Source organism: Triturus cristatus, chromosome 2_2 (genome assembly GCF_964204655.1).
Source record: "Triturus cristatus chromosome 2_2, aTriCri1.1, whole genome shotgun sequence".
NCBI classification, from domain to species: domain Eukaryota; kingdom Metazoa; phylum Chordata; class Amphibia; order Caudata; family Salamandridae; genus Triturus; species Triturus cristatus.
Genome location: NC_140582.1, coordinates 1,204,589,445 through 1,204,602,314, shown reverse-complemented (window position 1 = coordinate 1,204,602,314; position 12,870 = coordinate 1,204,589,445). Strand labels below are relative to the sequence as shown.

The 12,870-nt window shown below is 45.6% G+C and overlaps 1 protein-coding gene across 1 annotated transcript in view; it reads right to left on the bottom strand.

The window, feature by feature from the left end:
* Window positions 1-11,588, bottom strand: part of LOC146863397 (cell adhesion molecule CEACAM8-like) — a 185,482-nt gene extending 173,894 nt beyond the window's left edge. Inside the window, exons 1-2 of the mRNA XM_085642821.1 lie at window positions 11,538-11,588; window positions 11,056-11,421 (exon numbers count right to left, since the gene is read on the bottom strand). Coding sequence (XP_085498947.1) covers window positions 11,056-11,401 — 346 coding nt within the window. The 5' untranslated portion in view covers window positions 11,402-11,421; window positions 11,538-11,588. The remainder of the gene's footprint in view (window positions 1-11,055; window positions 11,422-11,537) is intronic.
* Window positions 11,589-12,870: the final 1,282 nt, after the last annotated feature.

Genomic DNA, 12,870 nt, shown 5'->3' with positions numbered 1-12,870 from the left:
TCTTCGCTCTAATGTCAATAATCTGTAAATATATTCGATGTTCCTCAGTGTCTTTTAAAACAATAGATTGGGCGTGTTTCTGCTCTAGCTCTATATATTTCATATGGTCATTATCCAACTGATTAAAATAAGTCCGGTTTTGTTTAACAATATACTGAAATGTAACCCCCCTTACATATGCCTTTAGACAATCCCAAACCAATGCGAGAGATGTAGAATATAGATTATTAGCTAAATATTCCTTAAGGGCTTCTTGCATATGTGTAATATAATCTAAGTTATTAAGAAGGTGCTTTGGAAACGAAAAATCCCTAATTTGAATATCTTCATCGGAACTAATAGCTAACGTAAGCATAACCGGATTATGATCCGAGGTGATCTTAGGACACACCACCTTATTAGAGTTCTCCAACCGATTGTATTTAAAAAAGATCATATCTAAACAAGAATAATGTTTATGCGGGTGGGAAAAAAAAGTAAAGCCTGGGAGTGAGGGATGTAACACTCTCCAAGCATCCTCCAGTTAGTGAAGTAAAAGCAGATCTTGAATTGCTGCCCTCACCTGAACCATTCTACTCCTCGCTTTTAAATTTGTAGTATCAATTTTCTTATCTAATATGCAATTCAGATCGCCCATCACTATAAGATCCCCAGACCAATCTAACAACTCAGACCCAAGATAGGAAAAAATGTCAGGAAAATCGTTATTCGGACCATAAATCGTATATATTGTCATATTATGACTACGTATAGAGAACTGAGCTATCACCCATCTACCTTTAGAATCAGCTAAAGTACGTAAGATTTTAACCACAGAGTGTTTAGCCTTCAGCAATGCTACCCCCGAATGGATACTGGCTGTGACGTACAGATAATTAACTCATAGCCTAACTGTTTCAAGTAACTTCTATCTTTAAAGGCCACATGTGTTTCCACAAGACCCACTATATCTGGCTTAAAGACCTTCAGCTCTTCCGCAACAAGACGTCTTTTATTAGCTTGGTTCAGCCCACAGACATTTCAACTCATAAGTTTAATGCTCGACATAAAGTGAGCTCTTCTTAAGTCTACGAGTACCAATTCCATCTGTAAACAACCTAAAATTAAAAATTTGCAAAAAAAGCTTCATAACATTTCCAAGTGTGACGTGACCCTTGAACCCCATCCTCCCCCCCCAAACATCCTAGCTCTTCCCACCCCTACCAAAACCAACCCCCACCCAGTATCCATGGAAGGGAATCAACCCCCTACTTAGCTGTCCTAAAGTGACAGCAAAAAGAGATCACCTCTCCACCACCTCCCCACCAGGGCCCACCGCTCCCGCCGCCCCCCCATCCGCCCGAACCAACCCAAAGACAGTGTGTTTGCAAACAAGAGTAAATTCTATCCATCAATTGCCGTAATAAAATAGTATAATAGTCAACAAGAAACAGCAACGAAAAAGAAAAGAAAAAGATCCCCCAGAGAACCAAGACATATTATCACAAAAAAAGCAAAAGGAAAAATTATGGATCAGTCTTTTGCTGCGGGTTGCCATTTACAAAGAGCTTCTCTTGCTTACTGCTCATTGAAGAAAAAATAAGTACGGCCATCTTTAATAATTTTCAGGCGGGCAGGTTCCTGTAGCATAACCTGAGAACACACAGCTTTAAGAGGATCCATAAGCTGCCACCGCCTTTCCATAGTAGGCTTTGAAAAATCAGAATGCACAAATATTGAAAAAGTGCCCACTTTAACCGGAGCTGTAGGACGAGCTTTGAAAAAGATGGCCTGTCGTAGCAGAAAGTTACCCAAAAAGACCAGTATAGGCCTGGCAAAATTTCTTTTAGATTGAGTGTCCCGTGAAAGAAAAGGAGGTAGCTTATGTGCTCTTTGGACTTGAGTATCCATATCTCAATCGTCCAAGTCCGGAAATGCATTTTGAAGAAGGCCAACAATGAAGGCCCGAGGGTAAGTTCCTTCGCTACCTTCCGGAACACCAAAAATTCGCAAGTTCAAGCGCCTCTGTCGATTTTCAAGGTCTTCAATTTTTAGTTGGATGCTGGATAACTGTGACTCATGTGTGCTAACCTGTTTCATGGTTAAAGAATTATCCTCCTCTACTGTAGCCACCCTATTTTGAAGATCAGAAACCTCTAAAATGAGGTGAGACACCTTAATAGTATCTTCAGCCAATGATTTTTTAATTTCTGTGCTATCAGCCCTAGCTTGTTGGTAATATTGTTGGGCCTCTGATCTCTGAATTTTGAGTGCTTGCATAATTTCGGACATAGATGGCTCGTCCTCCTGGTCTTTATCCTGGGTGTGCCGAACGGGGCAGCTCTTCGCCTCTGAGGCCCCTATGCATGATAAATCTTTAGATATGCATGGAGAATCTGAAACCATAAATTGGCCGGTCACTACTGTTAAGGCAGTTCCAGCCTCATGCGTGGGCTCTAATCCCAATTCCCGAGGTTAATTCTGGGACCCATTCCGGGACCATGCCGCCACACCATCCGTAGACATACTATTTAAATCAGTAACCTGCGGACAGTTGGACACCTCGGTAAGCGAGCTAGCAGCAGCAAAATCTAGCTGATCATTTGAAATCGGAGTAACTGTGGCAGCTGGATCGGAGGAGCCAGATCTTCCTGAGCTAGAAAGTCTGGAGACAATTGATCTAACTTCTCCCTTTGTGGAGACCCACTTCCGAAGAGTACTCAGCTCCAAGCTCGGTTTTGTGGAATTTGCTGCCCCCTTCAATCGCTCCAATGCCTCCGATAAGTGAGCCTTAGTACTGGCCCCACCCCCGCCCCCTCGTCCTCTGCCGCCTTTCCCAGTCCTGCCTTGTTTATAAGTTTTTCCCTTCTGGGTCTTCCACCTCTCGGGGGTATTTTTAGTATTGTCATATACTGTTCCATGTTGTCCATTTGTTGAATAGAGCTCGAAGAGACCCGAATCAGAGCAACACTGTGAGGCACAGGTTCAGGTTCCAACTCCTTAATAATACCCCCTCTGACTTCCTCCTTTCCACGAGCAGCATCCTCACTCAAGCTACTCACATCAACCCCACACGGGGCTCCATCAAGTGGTATCACAGAGCTCTCACCCTCAGAACCTGACTGCAGCTGCAGTTGGATGAGCTCAGCGCTATCCTGTACAGGTGAAATAGACATATTTCCACAAGTTGCGTTGAGGGGGGACATTACTGTATATTCTTGAGAGTGTGCTTCGTGAGGTGGGGTTTGCAGACCCTTATCGGCCATTGTAGAGGTTTCCAAATTTAAGGTGGAAATGCTATTGCTACTATCGTTAATGTTTACTTCAGAGGAAACAGTAGATATTGTTGTTGGCTCCCCAAGTTCGCCCCAGCCCTCATTAACTGCTGCGTTTAGGACATCCGCCATTTGGTCAGTGGGAGCTACCGAGTCCGAGCCACAGGAGCGGAGCAGGGCCGTTACTTTACCAGAGCGTAGGAGCTTCAACATGGGCTTACCCACCTGGGGGTTAGGAAGTACAGCATCTCTTTGTGCACCATTGTTTACACAAACCCCCTCAGGCATAACCCCACAGTCAGCTCCCAGACAGGGAAGTAGCCCATCTGACCTGACCGTATTCGCTCCTGCTGGACTGGAGGCATTCACTGCTGTCTTCGCTGCCGTCTTTAACGGAACCTCCGCCCGTCCTCGACGGGCCGACCTCGGGGGCACCACTGCTCTCAGATGCGGACACACACAGTATCCAAACAGACTCCGTGGGGGGGAAGCCACACTCCTCCCGATCGCGCACACATCCACTAAACACTCTAAAGGTGCGTCGGGGAGAGGGTATCCACGAAGCTGTAGACGGTGCTCCAAATGCGAACCAACTCGCTGCGCGGACTCCAAACACCGCGCAGCTGATCTCTGTTACTCGGCACATCAATGAGGAGGGCTAACAGTGGGGATAGCGGGAAGCTTAATGAAGTGGCAGCGGCAGCCTGTAACTTAACTAAGCTCTTTTTCGATTCTTTTCCATCCGCTTAAACAAAAGTTTCCATTTTTCAGTCCTTAACATTCATTAAATCTTCAGCCGGTCTTCAGGGGAGACGAGCAGGAGCAGATTGGTGAGCCCTCAGCCAGGAGCGGGTGGAGGCATACTCAGCGGCGGAAGCAATCCGCCATCTTCCCTTCCCGGTTAACAAATTAGTGCCAGCCTTGATCCTGTTCCAATAGGAACAGTCCGGCCCAAACTGCCAAGCCAGGTCCTCTCTGAAACTGAGGAAAAGCAACCTAGGACCAATTTCACCCTAGTTGGGGCTCTTCCGTTGGTTGCAGTTTGGTTCCAGTGACACAGGGCCTGATTCACAGAACTAAGACAAAATCCTAAACTTACTACCATTTTCGTATTCACAGAAGGCACTTACTCATTTTGGTATTCACAGAAGACACTTACTCACTTCGGTATTCACAGAAGTTAGGAGTCCTAACTTTAGGACTCCTAAATGCCTTCTGTGAATACCGAAAGTCTTAAAATTAGGATAACAGGTGTATATGGTTACCCAGATCAGTGATACTCATTTGATCGAACACAGATGGATAAAATGCTCAGTGAACCTGACACAATTCTAACGTAACCATGAAGCAAAGCACAGTTCCTTGACATTATGTTAGGTTAAGTTATGCAGATTTGTAGAGCAGGTGTGAGTACAGTCAAACCTTCGGCCTATTGGGCCTACTCAAGAAGTCAGGTCTTCAGCTTGTTGCTGATTCAAGAAGTGAGGAGGAGACTCGTATGTGTAGCGGCAGGCCATTCCACACATTAGGAGCAATGTAGAAGGCTTGACCACAAGATCTGGTTTTCTGCATATGTGAGACTTGTGCAAGTAGGAGTCCGGAAGAGTGGAGGTTTCTGTAAGATTTGTGAAAGCAGATGTGATTGTTGAGGTGTGCTGAGCCAGTGTTATTTAGTTCCTTGAAGTGTGGGTGAGAAGTTTAAAGTATGCGCGCTCATGTATTAGTTGCTTGTGGAGCTCCTTTAGGTGTGGTGGGATACACGTGTGGTCTGGAGGTTGAGAGTGACTTTGGCTGCCAAGTTCTGAATGGTCTGCTGGCTTCTGGTGAGTTTCTTGTTGATCCTGGCATAAAGGGTGTTCCAATAATCCAGCTTGCTTGTGACAAGGGCATGCATAATAGTTTTCCAGGTGCTGATTGGAAGCTTTTTGAAAATCTTCCTTAGTATCTTCAGGGTATGGAAGCAGTAGGTGGTGACGATGTTGACTTGGTTGGTCATGTTGAGTTTGCTGTTGATGACAATCTCGAGGTTCTCGCCTTCGGTGTCGGTCCTTCCTCTGCTGGCCACCAAGTGGAGTCCCACGGTGATGTGCTCTTCCTGATGTGGCTGCATTAGTCCACTGAGCCATCAGTCCGGGCTCTTACTCGGGCAGAAGCTCCTTAACTATGCTCAAAATTAACAAACTTTTTTTTTTATTTACATCATCATAGTTAATACAGGTATATGTTTCTGCATGCAGTTCGGTGTCAGTGTAAGCTTGATCTGAAAAATGCATGGAGGTTCTGTCACAGAATTTTAGCCAGTAGGGATAACAGAAGGCCCTTTTTTAACGCATTTTTCTGCCACTCTAAAAGATGTGTCGCACCAAAAGTGTTATTGGTGTGAGTGCCAGCGTTCACTGCAGTGGAAACGCTCTCTGCCAGCATATTGCCCTGAGGAAAACATCAATACTTCCAATGTCTGTCTTTAGCTGCTTAAATCCCTGTATGAGTAAGTGATATATTGATTTTATTCATCGTTATGGTTTTATATAGCTCTGGCAGAAGCCTACAGGCAGTTACAGCACTTTACAAAATGCTGAGTTCTTGTCAGACATTAGAAACAATGCAACAATAAAGACTATGGTATCTGGATACAGGACAAAAATATAAACTGTGGTATTGAAGGACAAATATTTAAATAGTACAAACAATGTTTATATTTTTGCCTGAACAATGTGCAGCAGTTGGGTTAGGTTAATAGGGTCACACTGAGGTAGGGATATAAATATAAGTTATAAATACCAGCTCAATTTCTTGAGTAACAGGGTCTCCGAGCCCCAGAAGGAAGTACTCTGACTGAGGAACCAGCATGGAAGAATTTTCAGAAAACTCGCTTGCAGATGCTGCCAGCTGGCCTAGGGAGCCGTTAGAGCGATTAGAAGGGGATATGATTGAAGCATAGGGAATCATTAGAGAGCGATCAGAAGGAGATATGGTTGAAGCATAGGAGGCCATTAGAGATTTATCAGAAGGGAATTTGGTTAAAGCATAGGAAGAGATTAGAGCATGGGTACACACAAACATTTGCCCCTGGGCCACAAAGTATGGTCTGTGGTGTGACCAAGGGCAGCACTGATGCCATCAGGCTGGCGGTGGGAGGGGGTCTGGATGGGTCATGGATTGTGTAAGGAGGTCTGAAAAAATAGAAAATAAAAATGGGCAAGCATTTATTTGCAGGTTAATAAATGCTTGTCCATTTATTTAACATTTTATTCCTGAATATTAGTGCTCAGCAACTAAACAGCAGCTCGTGCTGCTGTTCACCAGGGGGGGTGCATGTAAAGGTCAAGAAGGCAGCAAGTGGCCCTCGGGCCATACTTCGAGTGTCACTGGATTAGAGGGTGATCATAACTGGATATGGTTGAAGCATAGGGAGTCATTAGAGAGTAATCAGAAGTAGATGTGGTTGAAGCATAGGGAACCAACAGAGAGTGATCAGAAGTGTATATGGTTAAAGCTTAGGGAGCCATTAGAGAGTGATGAGAAAGGGGTATGGTTGAAGCATAGAGAGTCATTAGAGAGTGATCATAAGTGGATTTGGTTGAAGCATACGGAGCCATTAGAGAGTGAACAGAAGTGTGTATGGCTGAAGCATAGGGAGCCATTAGAGAGTGATCAGAAGGGGATATGGTTGAAGCATAGGGAGCCATTAGAGAGTGATCAGAAGGGGATATGATTGAATCATAGGGAGTCATTAGAGAGTGATCATAAGTGGATTTGGTTGAAACATATGGAGCCATTAGAAGGTGAACAGAAGTGTGTATGGCTGAAGCATAGGGATCCATTAGAGAGTGATCATAAGTGGACTTGGCTGAAGCATAGGTAGCCATTAGGGAGTGATCAGAAGGGGATATGGTTGAAGCATAGGGAGCCATTAGAGAGTGATAAAAAGGGGACATGGTTGAATACTGGGGAGTCATTAGAGAGTGATCATAAGTGGATTTGGTTGAAGCATAGGGACCCATTAGAGAGTGATCAGAAGAGGATATTGTTGAAGCCATTTCATCCAATGCATATTTTGTGCAGAATGTAGGGCGGCTTTAGGGGCCAAAATAAATTTTGGGAATATCTGTAAAATGAGAGTCTCTGTAATCTAATCTTTGTGGGATCAATGACCGAGCAACTGGGTGGGGTGGGCTTTGCTCCTCTCACTAGTCTCAGCCCTTCACTCCTAGTGGATGTTTAATGCCATTTCAGGTGCAAATAGTCCTTGCACACAATTTCACAACCTGTTTTTTGCTAATTTTACACTATGTATGAGCTTAGTTTTGAGAGGGTTAAGTTTGAGGTGATGGACAACCACCCAAGCTGACACATCTCAACGCAGACCTCGCATGAAGAAAATAAGGTACCATTCTCAGCGGGCACAACTCCTCAGCCTATCGCAGTCAGCCTGAACGTCTGACTCTGTCCCGGTCTGGTGAGACATGATACCCACTGTTTGCGCTTTTAAGCACTAATTTTTCCAAAATTTTTAAAAGTGCATTTCTCCAGGTCTATTAATTGGATTTTTGTAATTTTGATGTCAAATAATGTATTAAATATTACTCTATTTTTCTAAATGTGTGTGGGATTTTTTCTTGTGTGGCGTTTTTACTTTATTCCTGTTTGTATACTGCATACATACTTTACGCTGTGCCTCTAACTTAAGCCTGACTTCTTTTTGTGCCAAGCTACCCAGGGGTTAAGCACAAGTTAATTCAGTGACATTTTGTGGTTCACCCTGCAAGGGATTGTGGTTGTGGTTGTTGCTTGACCACGGCTCACACCCTAATTTCTCACTGACAGCCAGCCAAGTTTGTACGTCCCCCAATGTTTTAGCAAGGTGAGGTAGGTCTTCTAGGGAAGAACCCTTGATGTACATCTGAGTGTCACATGAGTGGTTTGCTGTGGTTTGCTCTGCCAAAGATCTGTAAGGGTTAAAAAGGGCCAGGAGAAGAGGGTAGCCTTGTGGGACTCCTTACGACAGAGAGACTGAGTAAGAGTGATTTGTTTGTGTAAACCATTGGGAATGGTCCCTCTTTTAGGGTTTCATGAACAATGCAGTGTTTTACGATGTTCAAGGCCTCTGCCAGGCGGATGAGAGTAGTGAGTGTTTACATTTACATATCTAATACAAACATCGTGGACATAGCGCTACAGGTTACTGCACACAAACCAGTTCTCCAGAACAGCAACTTTTATTCTTTAGTACAGACCATTCCATGTTACAATGTGGGGGTTATGTACTATTGACAGAACTAAAGCTTAATATGTCACTTTTAACAATTACGCATCTGCTTCCTACATATTGCCTATAGCATGCTGTACTTTCCTCATTTCAAGTGTGCTAGTTCCTGCAGGGACACACAAAGGGCCTGATGTGGCAGCAAGAGAGGCTGTGACTGCCAATAACTGCTTCAGAGCAAATGACGTGTCAAGGTTGCTTGTCAAACAATAGACTCTGCTCCATCCTAATTGGCTGTTCAGAGCCACTGGACTGTAGCAAAGCAACCCTTGTGCCAATGTTTAAAATGTATCACACCTCCAATCTTCTCACTAGGCCTGGGCGGTAAATTCCGTTCCACTCACAGAATTTGGGTAATTTCGCGTTCCGTGGAGAACGCGGAATTGCCCAAAATTCTGCGTTACGCGGCTTTGCGGAATTTTTTGCTTGTTCGCGTTCACAAGCAATTCCACGTGTTCGCAGAATTTCTGTGTGCTCGTGGAGATTTGTTACCGTTTCGCGGAGCTTTGCGTATCACGACTATGCAAATTCCGCCCACCACTACTTCTCACACAACACGGAGCCTCGTACACACCAACATGGCCACATGCAGCACCAGTGGCTTGCTGGCCCCAGTGGCCCCTACTTGCCACCAATAAGCCCAGGTAGGAGACAGATGGTCACAGACTAAAAAGGGAAGGCAGTGGCTCAAAACCTAGAGTGGTCGACCTTAAAACTGGAAAACTAGATGCAAGCCCCGGGCTTGGCTCAACATCCTGTGGCTCTGGGAACCCCCTTTATCCTCCCATCCTTAAAAAACAAAGGGGCACATTTACAAGAAAATTACGCATCTCTGCATGATAGCAGAGATGCATTCGTTTACATGCGACACACAAAAAAAACTTGTGCTACCATGCATGCATCGCATTTACAATGCGGCGTACCGCATCTGTTGGCGTAAAGGTAACGCATTGCTGGAGTTGTGTCGCAAGCACGACACACCTCTAGTAATGCTCAGGAATGCCTATTCCTATTGTGCTGCGTCACTCCTTAGGTTTTGACGCAGCGGCGTTGTAGAAGTGGTGCAGTAAAATCTTGTAGATTTCACTGCGTCACTTTTACAAGGCTTTCTTTGCGTTGGAACGCTCACTCTGCATACATTATACCTGACACAGGTATAATGTGGCGCAGGGCTTTACAACATGACGCATCTCCCTAGATGCAATATGGCGCATTGTGTACACTGCTGCTGCATCACAAAAGTGACGCAACGGTGGTGTAAAAGTGTTGCAAGGGGCTTATAAATCTGCGCCATATAATGTATCTGGTGCCTATAAAACACACAGCAGTGCCCTTGGTCTAGGTATGCCCTTTATAAAACTGAAGAAAATACTTTAATATTCCAAATTTAGCTTTAATTCTCTCTCCTATTTATTTAGATGAAGCAGCCCAAAACTCTTCCATTAATTCTCTCTCATTTACTTATAAGGTAGAGTACAACTGCCTTTAATCATCTATGACAAATGTTATTGGCAAACGTGCAATTATAGAACCCATTGTACGGACCCCCTTATAGAAGAGATGCTAAGCCCTCTGTAAGATTAAATGTACACCCATCAGGTTCTCGGTCATGCTCCTGGACTGAACAATGGGGCATATTTCCAAAGAAGTGGTGGAGCGCGGCGTTAGCCGCCATGGCTTAAAGCTGTGCTCCGCCATTTCTGAAACACAGGGCTGCACCATATTTACCAAATGGTGCAGCCCTGCGGTTCACCCTGTGCTGGCACTAATTTAGCTGCCTAGCGCCAACGCAGACACCCTTGCACCATGGTGCAAGGCTGCCTGTGTTGTGGGGAATAATTATTTATGTGCAGGAAGGTGTCCCTTCCTGCACATAAACAATCTTTAAATGGCGTTTTGTAAGTTCTATGTGTGCTTCATAGAAGTTGCAAAACGTCATTTTTTGAAATTATTTTTAATGTGCAGGAAGGGACACCTCCCTGCACATAAACAATCAATGGTGTTTTGCTGTTTCCATGTGTTCTGAACAATGCAGCACACATGGAAACAGCAAAACAAACAAGTAGAAATGAAACATTTCTCCTCACTTCGCCAGAGTAAGTCCAGGTTTTCGCTGGTCTTAATTTTGGCGCTGCCCCATATTTCCGCCATCCTTGTAAATATGGGTCAGCGTCAAAATCAATTGCCCTCCCCTTTCACGCTAAGTATAGGGTGCCTTATTTACAAGGCAGCGTTAAGCCACATAAGGTGGCTTAACGCAGCCTTGTAAATAAGATGAAGCCCCTATCGCCACCACAATGTCCAAAAAGTGCCATTGTGGTGCTGATAGGGGCTTGTAAACATGCCCCAATGCGTTTTAAAAAGTCACCTTGGCCACCAATTGTGCTATAAACTCCTTGGTGCAGAGGCCAGCGGCCCTGAAAGCAGTGTTTACCCACCCCCGGGCTCACAATCACCACTGACTGAGAAGTGGAAGTGTCTGAGGGTCACACACACAAGACCCTGAACTCCTAGAGTAAGTGTGGCCGAACTTACCGTACACTCTGAGCTGGGCCGCGGCCTCCTGTAGCTCACCCTGGTACAACCTCATTTGCAAGGTGTAGTTCCCAGTGTAATTTGTCTGCACATTTGTGATGCACAGAGACCCATCCGGAAGCACTGTCTCTCTGTTGGTGTATTCCGGACCATGTTTAGGAGCACTGCCAGCGATGAGGACACCGATGAGTGAACCTGCATGTATCTTTCCACCCCTGAACCAGGAAGCATATACTAAACGTCCCTCGTACTGCACAGACAGGGTGACGGTGTTTCCAGCCGCCGCAATCGCCACATCTGGAGTGATTGACAGCTGCGCCGCCGTCCACTGGAACAATGACGTCATCCAGACTGATGTCACCCAGACTGAAAGAGAGCACAGAAGAGCCACAACATTAGAGGTGCTGCCGATGAGCCCAAATAACAAACAACATCAATGGGTGGGAAGAGACAAACTAGACCCAGGAGCGCTGTCCCCTTACTTTAACAACGCTGCCGCCCGCCGCACTGCACTCCTCTTCTGGGCACAAGCACCCAGACTGCACTGCGGCCAATCCTGACGCTGCATGAAAGCAGCGACAAGCACCCAGCCAGACTTCACTGCGGCCAATCCTGATGCTGCATGAAAGCAGCACAAGCACCCACCCTGACTGCACTGCGGCCAATCCTGACGCTGCATGAAAGCAGCGTCAGGATTGGCCTGAGCTCTGTCAACTGGTGCTCCCAGGCAGACTGGGAGCCTGTGCTAGCTCTGGCCAGCCTCAGCAAAGCCGCTGGGGCTGGAGAGAGCTTCAGTGCGCATGAGGGTGTGGCCGGCCTGAGACTGCCTACCAAACCGTCATGCGCACCGAAGACAGTGACCAAAACTCCCCAACAGCATTGTCATTCCCCTGGACCCACTCCAAGACTCGTCAGAGTCCTGGGGGTAGTTCTAGGTGGATTGAAATAAAACGATAATAAAACTGTTTTAAAACCTGTTTTATTATCATTTTATTTGAGGGTGGTGGCTCGGGGGTGGCGCTCTCTGCCCTAATGGAGGGGCTGCCACTGATTTCACCCTGACTTAGGGCTAAAGGCCTGCAGTAGGGGTGGCTTACCTATATGTTACGCTGTATAAGGGTTGCATGGCACACAGGGCTGTGTGCCATGTCGACTCTTTGATTTTTCTGCACTAAGATATACAGCCTGCCGTGGCATAACCTTTGTGAGGGGCCCTTGGTGGTACAAATAGTGCTTCAGCCCCGAGGACCTTCTTCAGTACCCAGGAGTACCATTTACCAGGGACTTACAGGGGATGTGAAGATGTGCCAACTGTGGTAGAGTTTTTGGGAACAAGCGCCGGCACTGGAAACTGTTTGACAGGTGCCCAGTGCACCTACAGTTCAAAATTACATCGGATATCAGGCACAAAGTGGGGCTAATGATGAATAAAGAGGCACTTTCCTACATCAGGACTTTGAATTAGTTTAGGATTATGCCAGTCATTAAATGCATTATTATTTCGAGCTGGTGAAGTTTAGAAAAGTTTGCAAAAAAACACTAAACACAGCCAGTTGTTGAGGAATAGACGAGCCACTCTCAACTGTGTGTTTCACAATTAATTTTGGTGGAGCCTGAAAGAACACAAGAGCAATAGAGTACTTGGGGCCTTATTTATGCATCGTTGCGTGAAAACAGTGATGCGTCACTTCTCAGTGCGCCCTCCTTGCGACATGCTGGATGCGTCGTATTTACTGTATGACGCATCATGTCACAAGGAGATACAGATACGTCAGTGTTTCTGAAGTATCTGTAGGCGCAAAAGTGACGCATTGC